The sequence below is a fragment of the Scleropages formosus genome, chromosome 9, assembly GCF_900964775.1.
Source record: "Scleropages formosus chromosome 9, fSclFor1.1, whole genome shotgun sequence".
NCBI lineage: Eukaryota > Metazoa > Chordata > Actinopteri > Osteoglossiformes > Osteoglossidae > Scleropages > Scleropages formosus.
The window spans coordinates 19798838-19812921 of NC_041814.1; the positions used below are offsets into that span (position 1 = coordinate 19798838).

At 48.7% G+C, this 14084-nt stretch overlaps 1 protein-coding gene across 1 annotated transcript in view; it reads left to right on the plus strand.

Annotated features, from left to right (window-relative positions):
* LOC108935399 (collagen alpha-1(XV) chain-like) overlaps window positions 1–14084 on the plus strand; it is a 58868-nt gene that overhangs the window by 17586 nt on the left and 27198 nt on the right. The window contains exons 3-5 of the mRNA XM_029254851.1: window positions 7493–8040; window positions 11813–11887; window positions 12942–13034. Coding sequence (XP_029110684.1) covers window positions 7493–8040; window positions 11813–11887; window positions 12942–13034 — 716 coding nt within the window. The remainder of the gene's footprint in view (window positions 1–7492; window positions 8041–11812; window positions 11888–12941; window positions 13035–14084) is intronic.

Genomic DNA, 14084 nt, shown 5'->3' on the forward strand with positions numbered 1-14084 from the left:
TACATCATGACAGCACTGCTGGCATTCTGCAGAGCATGTTGAAAAATTTTCCTTAGCTGTTGAAAGTCTTTACTAGCTGTAACGATAAGAAGATGGGTTCTGCTGAACAAAGACCAGCGACTTCAAGGTTACACGGAACTGCATTGTAGCAGGAGCATTCTGAGTCTCGGTGCTTGATGCAGAAATTCATTTTAAACTATGTGGGGAAAACTCAGTTTATGAGAATACACATGATCAAATGTATGAATTTCTGAGATTTAGTATGTAAATTTGTAAAGACTACCATTTTGATTGTACCACTCTTCACAAGAAAGGCTGCTGCAACAAATGGTTGCTGCATACAAGGCAGTAAGAGCACAAATGCAGCTATAAGGGGAATGGAAAGGTGGTTCAGACATGTACTCATTAACATTTATTAATTTAGCCGATGCTCTTCTCTAAAGCAACTTGCAATGTTAAGGTTGCAATTATTTATCCGTTAATAAATCTGCGTAATTTTACCGGGGCAAATTAGGGTAAGTACTTTGCTCAAGGGTACTGCAGCCAGAGATGAGGATCGGATTTGCGACCTTTGGATCTAAAGCCAGTAGCTCTCGCCACTACACCACCAGCTGTCCCCAACTGTACTCAGAACAAAGTCAAAGGTTTGCTTCTGTATGCTGAGATTGACCTCTTTAATTAGGCTCTTGAATGAGGCAAAGCTGGAGAGCAAGTGAGCGAAAACAGAAGTAATGTTTTTTTGGTACCTGCATTACCAAGCTGCTCTTTTCCTGTCCAGTCTGACCAGCAGGAGATCCTCACTAATTGGCCATATAAATGGTTGGATTGGCGGAATGCCCGTGGCGCTCCCGCCTACCCCGGGGGCTCGGTGAACCGCCCTTTCCCTCCTCCTCTTCCTCTTTGTGCTGCAGAAGCAATTAACACATGTGACTCGCTCTGTTATACGGGGAGTAAAGCACTTATTGTACTTGAACACAATGTTTAAAAATCCATTTCCCCCGCACTGAAAAAGGAGACCTGGAAAAATGGCAGTTAAACATTCATTCGGTAAATGGGCCCAAAAGCCCAAAAAGGGAGAAAAAATGTACGCGCACGATGCAGCGATTTCACAGAAAGCCACGATTTCACAGAAAAGGCGTGATCTTAATTAAACCCTGGTGATGGAGCCTGGAAGCATGGCTGGCATACTGCTTCCTGAATGCCGCTCTGTGGAGTTTGGATCCGTTGTCTGGGGGTTGGGTGGGGAGCGGGGAGTTCTACAGAGCTGCCTTTTCCTCATTACTGAAGGCTTTCGCCTTCTGCTCCCCCAGGACAGTGGTATGAAACTCCTCTCTTCTCAGCTCAGAGGAGAGCAAATCCTTGGGACACAGCCGAACTGCAAAGGTGGGCCCTGGTGGGCTGTGATCCAGAACCCTCCCCGTCAGCTGACTTGATGATGTGCTGTTCTTTAGAGCCTGAATTCACAGGAGTTACAGGTTCACTGGAATCTCTCTCTCTCTCACACCTGCACAGTTCAGCTGGGAATAATGCACATGAACACAATACACACACTGCTTAGGCATGATTGGTCACTTTGAGGGGGGGAAAAAAAAAAAAAAAGAAGGCGTGGGGGGGGACTTATCGCACAGTTCATATTCTCTAAAGTGTAATTATTTGTCTGAACACAGAACCGAACCTGTCGTTTATGAAAGCGGAAGGCAGTGTGTGACATCCAGTGTGTAATCCCTTTCTTTTTATTCAAAGAATGATCAGGACTGCAGACGATACTACGGTCGACTTTGATTTAAACCGCTACAGGATATACGTAGTGTTTGGTTTGACACAAGAATGTTCATGGTGAGATAATGGATCTAAACCATCTGTTTCGTGTTGATTTGCCTTGATAATGTTCCTGTTCTGATGTCTAAGGTAAAGAATGGGCATGACAGGCCTTTAATTTTCTGAGAAGGGGTTACTCTGCGGTATTTGATCTACGCATCTACCACTTGCTGCCTTACAAAATCATGGGTATCACTTTGGTTCTTGCCAGTAAAACTTTTTCTCAGTGGGTTTTTAAGTTATTAAATACAACTAGAATATCACAGCTAACTTAGTGTAGCCTTCTAATACACACACATATTGACTGAAACCGCTTGTCCGAAGCGGGGTCGCGGCGAGCCAGAACCTAACCCGGCAACACAGGGCGCAAGGCTTGAAAGGGAGGGGACACACCCCGGACGGGACGCCAGTCCGCCGCATGGCACCCCAAGTGGGACTCAAGCCTCAGACCCACCGGAGAGCAGGACCCGGCCAAACCCGCTGCGCCACCACACACCCCCCCCCCCCAATATACAGTATCTAAATTTAAGTTCAACAGTTCGAGGGTGCGTGACCTCCGATAAAATCTGTCTTTCTAAAACCATAGGAAGTACAAGGAAAACGATTGAGGTTGACAGTGGTCACAGACTAAAGAGATGAGGTCTTGGTTTTGTGCACTTACTACCGCAATGGTTTCTTTGGCTCTCTTGTTAAGAGTTCTGTGTAAATTGTTGGAGGGTACAGTTTTATGGCAACCGCAGTGAGAGGAATGGCATAAATGTTACTTGCATCCATGCCTCCATCTATTATCGATAACTGCTCGTCCAGTGCAGGGTCACGATGGTCCAGTGCCTGTCGGCATAGGATAAAGTGCAAGGCAGGGTACACCATGGACAGTCTGTCAGCCCATCACAGGGCAGTCACGCACTCATCTGTTTACACATTCACACGCTACCGTCAATTTGGAGCACTCGGTTTACCTGAAACGCACATCTGTAAGTCATGTCCTATTGGCCTTGCTTGTTTGTGATGTCATTGCCTGCAAAAGTGGAATAGTAATTAAAAGTGGTTTCTTCTTTTAAAGCAACATTCTTTGTTTCACTGGATACATTGATAAATTGGAGTGGCATTTAATCTGTGGTTGGAGTCATATTTAGGAAAAGAGCCCTAATAAGTAAATCAGCGTTTCGTGTGTGATGTGTAATGGATGTGGAAGGCCAAACGAAAGAATAGCGCTCCGTCTCCAGTAACCTTCTTCCTGCTGACATTAGCAGGACTCATCAGTCTTTGCGGTTCCTTGTTCGTTTTGCTACGGTTACCAAGTTTTATGGGGAGCTCGTTAAAGCAATCAGGTCTGTTTTTTTCTTTTAGTTTGTAGAAATTTGTTGCTTAGATATCCGTCATTAACACAAACTGCACCCGTGTTTTAGTGCCGCTGCAGTAGAGGGAATCCGACCCCCCGATGGAACTGCAAAACAACGTTGCGCACCAGTACCTTTGACTGATTTGCTGTCCTTTGACAGCACACTGGGACATTTTCTTACAAGAGATGGACTTGTGATCAGGTGAATGTGGTTTCCTCCCTCTGTGTCAGACTGTCAGTGATCCTGCTAAGTACCGTCCAGGAAGGTGAGATGGGTGACGCTAGAACACAGGATAAAGGAAGAAACGCACATTCCCGTTGAGTTTCGAGAGCACAGTAAGCCCGGCAGTACTGATCTAAGTATTTTTAACCCCTTTTTTTTTTGCCCAATGCTTCTAAACCATATAGCAAGACAACATATGGCATCAAATCAAAGTGAATTCAATAAATATTCAGTATTTCTGCACTTTTCTTGCTGTCACTGTGATGTGATTCTACTGTGTAAAGAATGTGACTTGTATAATAATCTTAAATGTAACCGTTAGTGTAATTTAAGAAAATTTGACTGTTGCGAGGCATTATTTAGAACATAGAAGAGAATGAGTGAGGTGGGGTTAGTTGGAAATCGTTTTCATTACAATAAAGAAACAGATGTTGGGAAATGACTTCATGGGTTCTATGATTTGCCTTCACAGAGGATTCCAAGTAAGCCTGTGTTCTTTTGTATTTTACTGTTTACATCTTCCTTCATTTGTCCGTACCAAAGTTGATTTTGTTTTTGGGATTTGACCAACCTCGCCACACCCATAGACCGGTCTCCTGCGTTCATTCCGATGTCTCTGGGGAGCTCCCGGATCTTCCACCTGATCTTTAATACGCTGGATAACTGAGCATGTTTGCTTGGCACGTGCAGTCGTTACCATGTGTGCCGTTTATCGTAACGTAACCCTTGGGCTCCCTTCCCACGCAAATCAGATGTGACGGGTCTGCTAGAAACTCGTCTGCGTGAATGAATGGGAGCATTACTGGCCTGCTAACTCTGTGGAGGGGAGTCCACCTGGGTCTTGCCTCCCTGCTGTCAACAAACGGAGTTTAACCTTCCTGCCGGGCCGTTCTGCGCCCCTTCTTCACCACGGAACCACACAGTGTTAAGCATTGATGACCGCTCCATCGGATCTGCATTCTGGGCAGGTCTGTGTGCACTGGGGATTTTCCTGTAGGTTTTTGAAGAGGGAAGGAACAGAGTCCCCTTTGCACCGCGCTGCCATCTCAAACCACACATGTGAGTTCAGAAGACATGAGGTAGCGTTCCAATCTGGACCACGCAATTAAAGCAATGACTGAGCGCAGGCTGCTGGCGCAAAGCGAGGTTTAATTTCAAAGTAACAGGCCTGCCGCTGATGGTTCGTGGGGATTACCGGGCGGCGCGGCAGCGGCACAGCTGAGAAGAACCCCCTGATGCTCGGCCGGCTCGCTGCCAAACCTGTCTGTGGCTCAGTGATCAGAAGGCGCTCCGACTCATACGCATTAAACACCATTAGAGACTAAATTGGGTTTAATCTAAATCCCTCATATGCCTTGCTCAAAATGTCATCATCCCTCTTCGTTGGCGCTCATTGTTAGCAACAAGCGCACACCTACAGTTGCACTCGGTACAGCCGTGGCTTATTCTTTTTACTATTAATATTAGTATTATTATTATTTCTACATTGACTAAATCACAGTCTCTACCGCTGGCACGTAATGCATGTATGGACTGAACACCTGTACAAAATGAGTCGGTGTTAAAAGGAAGGGTACCCTTGGTTGTCATCTACTGGGCAACATGGTAAATTATGATTTAGATTTTTCCTCTGACATTATGTGGTATTAACATTCATATCTTTATTAAATGCGTGCAGTGTTCCCAGTACTAATGAGGTACTATAGTCGGCGATAAAGGAATATATTGATATCATCTTGAATGGGGGGAGGATTACAAAGGTCAACTTCTGATGGAAGTTCTTGCTTTGAATTTGATCTCAAAACCAGCCAGTGATGGACAGCACAGTGTCTTGTTATGCAATGACACTTGAAAGACACATTATACTGCATTCCAAGCAGCAATTCCAGGGGAAGGGGATTCGCTCGTAACGGAGTAATAAGCATCGCATCATGTGCTCCTGGGGGTGTATATGATGTGCATTTCTGTTTGGAGGTTTGAGGTGTGCAGCAGGTCTCCTGTTCCCCATGTTTTGTTGAGGGACAAGGTGCATGGTCTGCTTCTGGGAGTCCTGTAAACAAAGCCATATGCACAGAGGATGGTGGAGCCACATCAGCAAAGCGCTTTCATCTACATGGTTGACTTGATTTCACAGATTTCTTCTTCTCTTTCATGAGCCCCCCCTCCTTGCCCACACACACACACACACACACACTCCCTCCCTGAACACAAAATCTGAACCTGCTGTATGATCTGGCCACTTTTTGATGAGTCAGACAAAGTGATGTTTTTCTTGAGCACCTCTCGGGGATAGTGTGTCAGTGCCATGTCTGCAAACTACGTAATATTTTAACATACGGGCTGATGTTACCGTCTGGTCTGAATTGTTTTTAAGAATGATTTACAGTAGGAGAACAAAATTGCATCTTGCGAATATTTAAGAACATTGCATCGGAACAGTGTGATCACTGCTTTGCATCACATCTTTGAAACTTACAATCTTAAGCTTCCTACAGTTATTTACCCATTTATACAGCTGGTTAATTTGGAGAATTTTGAGATAAGTACCTTGGTCAAGGGTACTGCAGCAGATGGGATTTGAATTTGTGATCTTCAGATCTGAAGGCAATGGCACAATTCCTTTCACTATTGGAAATGAAACGCTTGAAGGTTACAAATATCTTCCAGTTTGTATTTTTGGTGGCTTTTCAAAACTTTGTGTTCTACACACAGAGACCGAAACCGCTTGTCCCAAGTGGGGTCGCGGCAAACCGGAGCCTAACCCAGCAACACAGCGCGCAAGGCTGACAGGGGAGGGGACACACCACATACAGATGGGATGCCAGCTCACCACAAGGCACCCCAAGCAGGACTCAAACCCCAGACCCGCCAGAGAGCAGGACCCGGCCAAACCCGCTGCACCGCCGCACCCCCCCTTGTGTGCTATAGTGTGTCTTTATTTGCTTCCAGCCTACAACCTGATCATGAATTGCTGAGCTTGATACTCAACCCAGTATCTGCTCAGCCTTGTGGAGAGTCCCAAGTGTGAAGGATAACTGATGGTCCCACATCGGTTTACTCTGTCCAGTCAGGAGGGCGGTTCGATGTAGAACTGAACCTGTGACACCTGGACCTGGAGAGAGACCTTCTGCAGAGTGCTGTGGTCCAGCTAGCTTCGCCACTCTCAGTTGCAGCAGCAGACTCGATGTCATTTGTTCGGTAGTCGAAGTTGATGGAAACCAGATGAGTGCAGGGTTATCCCCCGTACCCTCTGCTGAAGGGCCAATTGTTCTGTGGGTCGCCATTTAACAGAGAACACGTGGACGGCTGGATGGTTGAGGTAGCAGGTTAGGATGTGATGTTGGGGGTGGTTTGGAAACAGATGTTCAAAGCTTCCATTCCCTAATGACTGTTTTTTTTTTTTTTTTTTTTCCTTTTTCCTATGCAAACTTGATGAATCCCAGGCAGACGTCTCCCACTGAAAAAGGTCCTACTGAAATGGTCAGGAAAAGTTTGCAAAAAGGAGCTGATGGCTTGACAGTGGCAGCAAGGGTGGGGTACTCTGCCGCGGGGGAGATGGGAGGCATGGACTGCTTGTGGAGAACGTCGCTCCTCGCTGCTGCCGACTCATCTGAGCCTTTATTAAGACACAACGGACAATGGCACGTGTGTGTAAAAGCAGAACGGGCTCAGCTCCGTGCTTAGTGTGTCGGACAGTCACGCTGTGGCAGTTGTTCATGTGACTGGAGAGGGAAGAGACATGAAGAGCCCTTGTTCTAGATGACTACATCGGTGCTTTTATGTCTGAAGGAGCGTCTATGGTAGAAGAGCGATTAAGAGGAACACGACCACAGTCCAGTCTCCCTGCTTAGATAAACACCTCTTTGTGTAGGAAAGTCAGGCCACCTGCGGAAGCTCAGCTTTTGCCCCCACTAATCAGCAAAGACCTCTTCCAGGGCCAAGGGCACTCAGTGCGATTGACTTGGACTCCAATTTAAAGGCAAATTACTGAAATAAGTTTAAGACCGCTAATTTACTGTAGTTATTCTTCCACTGCTGCTTTGTGTGTTCAGGTGGCACGGGGCTCTTTCTCTGGCGGTGTTTTCTGAACTGTGCTTTTTGTGTTACAGAGCAGGTGTCCAAGGGTCAGCTCGATCTGACGGAGCTCATCGGCGTCCCTCTCCCTCCCTCCGTCTCCTTCACCACTGGCTACGAGGGCTTCCCGGCGTATAGCTTCGGCCCAGAGGCCAACGTCGGCCGGCTGACCCGTACGTTCGTGCCGGATCCTTTCTACCGGGACTTCGCCATCATTGCCACCGTGAAGCCAACCGCCGGCCGCGGCGGGGTGCTCTTCGCCATCACGGACGCCCTCCAGAAGGTCGTATACTTGGGCGTCGCGCTGAGCCCGGTGGAGGATCAAACCCAAAGGATCGTACTGTACTACAGTGAGCCGGGGTCCTCGCGCTCCCAGGAGGCGGCCTCGTTCAAGGTGCCCAACATGTCGGGGAAGTGGAACCGCTTTACGCTGACGATGCAGGACGAGGAGGTGCGGCTGTACATGGACTGCGAGGAGTACCACCGCGTGGCCCTCAACAGGAGCCCCGGGCAGCTTCGCTTCGAGGTCAGCTCGGGAATCTTTGTGGGCAACGCTGGGGGAACCGGCCTGGAGAGGTTTGTGGTAAGTTAGCGGCTTCTTCTGCGTGCGTCCGATTGCGGGTATGCGTTTGTTCGTTTTCTTCCTGCGCATGTTAATGAGCTGAGCACATATGCAGCAAAGTATGTTCACAAATCCGTCTGTTTTAAATATGTTTCCAAGCCGTATAGCTCGAAAAGAGTCCCCATACACCCAGCTTTCACTAGCATTCCTGTTTTGTTTCAGGATTGCATTTCTTCTTTTGTGATGTTCTGCTGTGGTTGGAACTAAAAGAGTCAGTTATTTTATTAATACTTCATAAACGGTGAAAGAGCTGAGCAAAAATATCCATAGTGGATTTTCTCGGAAACTCATCCCTTGTCTAGCAAACATGCTTCAGAATGTGGTCCCAGGGGTTTTTCATTAGAGGCATTTTGTGCTTCATGGGAAAGGAGAAGTGGAATGGCTTAGTGTTGATCTCAGTTTCTGATTCGGATTGGCGTGCTATAAATCACGCAGCATCGCTGCATGGCATCCCAGCTTAGAAGGTCAAATGAAGTCATGACAGAGGTCCCTCTCTCCAAAAGTGGCAGCAGTTGGGTGGTAGGTGTCACTACAGTATATGCGCATGGGCATGGGCTACATATTGGTTCCTCGTGTTGCAAATGGTGCTTTTGAATTTTCAAAGATACAAACGTTTTCAAATTTGTAGATGTATCTTAAACTCTGTTTTTTTTCTTCTTGTTTACTGCCTGAACTTTCTTTATTTACTAAACTTTTGGAGAGCAAACACAACCTGTGTTTACACAGCCAGCTAGTAAAACATCATGGCGCTGGAGATGTTAACAAAATGAATTGTAAACAGACTTCTGTTCCAACTGTGTTCAAAAGCTGAGTCGGTATTTTTAATATTTGTTTAGGGTTTCGACATTTCGATTATTTAAGAATTGCTCTTTGCCTTCTGTCTTACCGCATATTTTATAATGTTCACTTGAGTAAATGCGTTAAAGATTTTAGTAAGGCTTCACACTGTGACGGACTCTAGGGACTTAAGGACTCCATGCTCTCTTGAGAATGACAATGTGTTCAAATGCCTCTCTTTACAATGTAACTCAGTAAGTTTTATTTCACTGCAAACTTTGCTTTTGCATGCATGTTCCTCGTATAGCCCTTATTTCCACGTCCACAGGTCCCCGGTCAAACTCCGTGCGGCCCTAACGGCACCTGTCCTTAATATCTGCTGTTAGCCGGTTAAATTTTTCATCGAAGCGTTTCCCGATTCCCTTCGATTCCGCAAGCGCCCGACTCCGCGGCAGCCTCCGCCGTTCCCACCCCACGTCGTCGAGCCAAGCTCCGAGAGCTCTCAAGGGTTCGGGGAAAACCTCGCGAGCCTGTCCGCGTTCGTATTTCGGACCTCGTCACCGACGCGATTACGTCACGTTGTTCACTGAGCAGGTGTCCCCGTTCAAAGCGGCTTTCGCGGTTAAGAGTCAGAGATTCATACATCGGTATATGTTTTGAAGCAGCTCGTGTTCGGCTCCTTTCTCGGGGCTGCGGTTCCCTTCCTGGGATGTGTACGAGCAACATCGCCATGCTGCCGGAAACCGGACCGACTGCTCTTTATTGATCGCACGTGCACTTCTGCATGCGAGGAAGGTCTACGGCGTGAATATCGAGCCAAGGGTCCGAGAACGGACAGGCACGTAACGTAAAATATGACTCTCGGTGCGCGTTGTGGCACGCCATCGTCTGAGAATTGCTCCTAAAAAAGATCTTTTTGGCTGAGGCCCAGCTCTTGTGATTCTTACTTGGGCGCTGTTCGCTACCAGGAAACGCCAAACACGGAGAGTCTTGAATTTCAACCCCCGAGATTAATTTTTTCCAGATTAGACTGTAAAGTGTCGCACGTTTCACATGCAGCCTTTGGGTCTCAGCGGCGCTGCGAATGACGGATCCAAGAGGCAATAAAGCGCAGCTGTGGCGGGGTGCTGATGCTCCGCGAAGGCTGACGGTGGACCGTCGTGTAGCTGTGCTCCTCCTCTGTTGCCTAATGTCGTTCGAAAGGCTCATGGGTGCCGTCGGCGCTTCCACCCGGTGAAAAAGCTTCCGCTTCATTGTAATGTTGGCCAACGGAACTTGAGCAGAATTTCTTTGTACGGCGTTGCTCAGTCTCCTATAATGGGATTAATATACTGTACGCCTCTGGTTTTGTGTCACTTTAGGAAGCGATGAATAATTCCAGTACTGATGCGATGCCCATGAACATGCAGAGATTTGTCTCTGCACAGACTGGGATCTGTATCATTTCGTGTCACTCTGGTAGCGATTGTTTGCACGTTGCGGCCTCAGTGACCACTTTATAGAGGGCAGCACATCAAGAATCGTCCAGGACATGTTTGGCACTTTCACCTATAACATTTATCCATTTAGCAGGCGCTTTTCTTCAAAGCAGCATGCAACAAAAGTATATTTCGCAGGAAGCGAGGAGTTAAAGATACAGACATGCAATTCGTGAAGGCCGTTGGTCCGATACCACCGCGTTTACCGCTGTACAGCACACGGGTAGTTGCATATTGAATTGACAGGGAACACAGGTGATCATGACAGATGCGGCGCAAGTTTATTCTGCACTTTGGAGATCGGGGGCAAAGTGGTTCAGAAAGGGATTCATTTTGAGACCCTTCTTGATCATTCAAAGGGATTCAGCAGTTCTGAGGGAGGTCATGCACCTGTAAAAGAGTGTGTAGAAGTCACCCTTAATGGGCCTCAAGCGCAGTGGCTGCCTGGATCTTGTCATTGTCGATTGGGTTGGCGACAAAGTGCTTCCTCCTGGGTGTGTGCTGCGTGCCTGGTGTTTAGGGGAGGAATCGATGCTGTGTGGCTGGGCCACAGAGCAGACCTGGAGTCGATTAGCAGGCATCTGCTCGGAGGCTGTGTGGGGGTTTCTTACGGACAAACCCCGCTCTCCCCCACCCTATTCAAGGGAAGCCTTGATCCCTCTCCTGATCCTGCTAAGAAGTGGACACAGATACCCATATTGTGGGAGGTGTGCTGGGGCAGCCATAGCCACGTGGGTAACGAGGGCCTTGCCCCCTCCTCCCCTAGGAAGTGTGTAGAGCATGGGAAGCAACCCAACAGCAACCTGTCGGTACGCAGCTTTCAGAAGCACAACTGGGAAATAGGGTTTGCTGGCCGTTACCGAGGTGCTCCAGGCTGTTACAGTGATGTCATGATGCTCATTGCCCAGCTTTCCTTTTTTTGGCCTTTTCACATGACCCAGCATCTTTTTATTGACTTGTGTTCAGTTATTCCTCTGCAAAACACAAACGCACAGCCAGTGTTCTCCAGAAAATACTGCAAAGCTTGCGCTTCTCCAACAACGGCTTACAAGCCCCGCAGATGTCTTTGATTTGGTACGTGGCAATTTGTACCATGTCTCTCCCTTGGCTTTGCCTCAGTGGAGCTGTCTAAATAAAAACGGGTATTAACGTCATTTGCAGTCGACCTTATTTAGTGAGGCCCCGGCTTGCGGGGAGAGCATCGCTGCCACGGTGTGAAGCTGAACATCCGCTTTGGATGGAGGACGAAGGTTTGGACAGAGTCCCCAAACAAACTCGTCTCGACCTGATAAAACATTCAAAATTAACAGTCCGTACAGGAAACGTGATTGTGCTCCTTCAATCGTTTGCTTCGTGTCCAGATTGCAGACGCTCGGCCTGTCACGGGAGAGGAGTGGACCGTGGGCAGTGCCACGGCCAGGCGGAGCACGTTCCGCCAATGCGCCGACTCACGTCTCTCGCTGTCTCGCTCCACCCAGGGCTCCATCCAGCAGCTGGTGCTCCGCTCGGACCCCGGGGCAGCGGACGATCAGTGCGAGGACGACGACCCCTACGTGAGTGCTCCGGATTGCCCTTGACATCGCACTACAGCTAGGAAGACGGCAGCGTGGCAAGAGCTGCGCGCTCTGCTGGAGGATGCTATACGCGGTGATGTGTTAAACAGTCCCGCCCTCTAGGGGCAACCTGAGAACAGTACAGAGACCAGCCCAGCACTTTGGGCTCACTTCTGGTCTTGTGTAGCTCTACGCTTCTGTTTGATTAACACGTGGAAGACGCTGCTGCTTTGTTGCCGTAGGCTAAGTCAAGTCCGGTAACCGTCTCGCAAGGGCGGCATCGGGCAGCCAGCAGAGTGTGTGAGGCCTGTGTGCGAGATCGCTCGGTGATGCCATTACTCCGACTATGAAAGTGAACGGTGTTCCTCGGAATGCTCGTTAACTTTTGTCAGTCAGCATCAGTGTATGCTCCGCTCTGAAGTGATGGCTGTTGAGAAAAGCACCTCTCTACTGCATGACTTTAGATTATGTTACTGCTATTGAACGTCCAAGGGGGGTGCGGCGGCGCAGCAGGTTCGGCCAGGGCCCGCTCTCTGGCGGGTCTGGGGTTCGAGTCCCGCTTGGGGTGCCTCGCGACGGACTGGCGTCCCGTCCTGGGTGCGTCCCCTCCCCCTCCGGCCTCGCACCGTGTTGCTGGGTTAGGCTCCAGCTTGCCGCAACCCCGCTTGGGACAAGTGGTTTCAGACAAAGTGTGTGTGTGTGTGTGATTGAACATCTACCTCTTAATTTATGGCGGGAGAATATTGTTTTTTGGGGCTCGCACAATTTACTGCTGCAGCTCAGGACAGGAGATGCTGTATGGCAAGAAGCTGTATGAGACAGTTTACAGTGTTTGCAGTAGTCGTTTACAGTGTTGGCGATGGTTTACAATGTTAGTGATTAGTTTAGTGTTACTAGTGGCGGTTTACAGCGTTAGTGACGGTGGTTTAGAATGTTAGTAGGGGTGGTTCAGAATACTAATTAGAGACGGTGGTTTAGCAAGACCTCTGCAGTGGTTAAGTCGAGTCGCACAAAGAAAAGGTTTGTGCTGCAGACTCAATGTTTGTTTTCCTAGGCTTCCGGAGATTCGAGTGGCGATGACACGGCGGACTCCAGGGAGACGCTGGATGAAGTGAAGAAGCAAGTCGAGGAGAAGGAGTACACTTGGGTAAGCACGTCCTGCGAACGGAAAGCTGGAGAACGTTCCGGAAACTTTTCGTGGCATGGAAACTTTGGGGATTTACGAGGCCTTTTTTGGACCGTGAGCCCCGTATCCCAGGCGCAACCAAATCCAGGAGTCTTTCTAGGTCTTCTACCAGCTGGAACCGTGGAAGCGACGGGGTCTGCCTTTATTTTAGAGGTTCCTGATGTTTTTGGACATTGTTTGAAAGTATACATTTCCTGTACTGGAAAGCAGCTGCTGGACTACGCGCTCTCAAATCTTTATTTATGTCTCCAAACAGCATCACAAACGGGTCAACGGCCGTTAATTACCTCTGCTATTTGGCTCTCTTCACGGCCGAATATGATCCCGTTAAATTGGCCGTTCGCGTTCGGCCCTAACGCCCAGCTTACTTTGCCTGTAAAAGTGGCCCTCGCGCTTCCTGCCACCAGGGAGGGCGCATTCCGGCGGCGCTGACGTGGACCGTCTCGGCAGCCGCTCTAAATGCGCCGCCACGTCTCGGCTCGAGTCCCGCGGGGGTCCGAGCTGCTCCCCGCGGACTAACGGAGGAACTGGTGACCCCGGCTGAGAGCATTACTTCAGTGTACCATTCTTCCCCTCGCAGCCCGACTCCCCCCTCGCTGGAATAAATGAATCAGCAAAGTGACGCTTAGCTTCAGGGCGTTTTCCCTCAGATTGAAGGCTCGTGGCTGCCATCACGAACTCGGCAGCTCTTCGACCCGCACGTCCCTCCGCCTGCTGCTTTTTTGCTCCAGAAGCCTGGCTACACTGCATATTCCCTGAAATGGGGGAGAAAAAAAGGAGTTTATATTTGAACGAAAGAGCTGATGTGTTTTAAAGGTCTGCCTTGTATTTTACCCATTTAGCCGTCCTCCCCAGATTTTCCACGGGTCGTGTTTCGGCTCGTGATGCGAGCATCCCGGTTCGAAGATGCTGATTTAAGGTGCGAGGGAGTCTGAAGAAACTATATCTCTGCGGCACGAGTGTCCGAGAACTCCTTCATTTGGCCCGTCCTTTCGTCTGTGCTTTTCACAT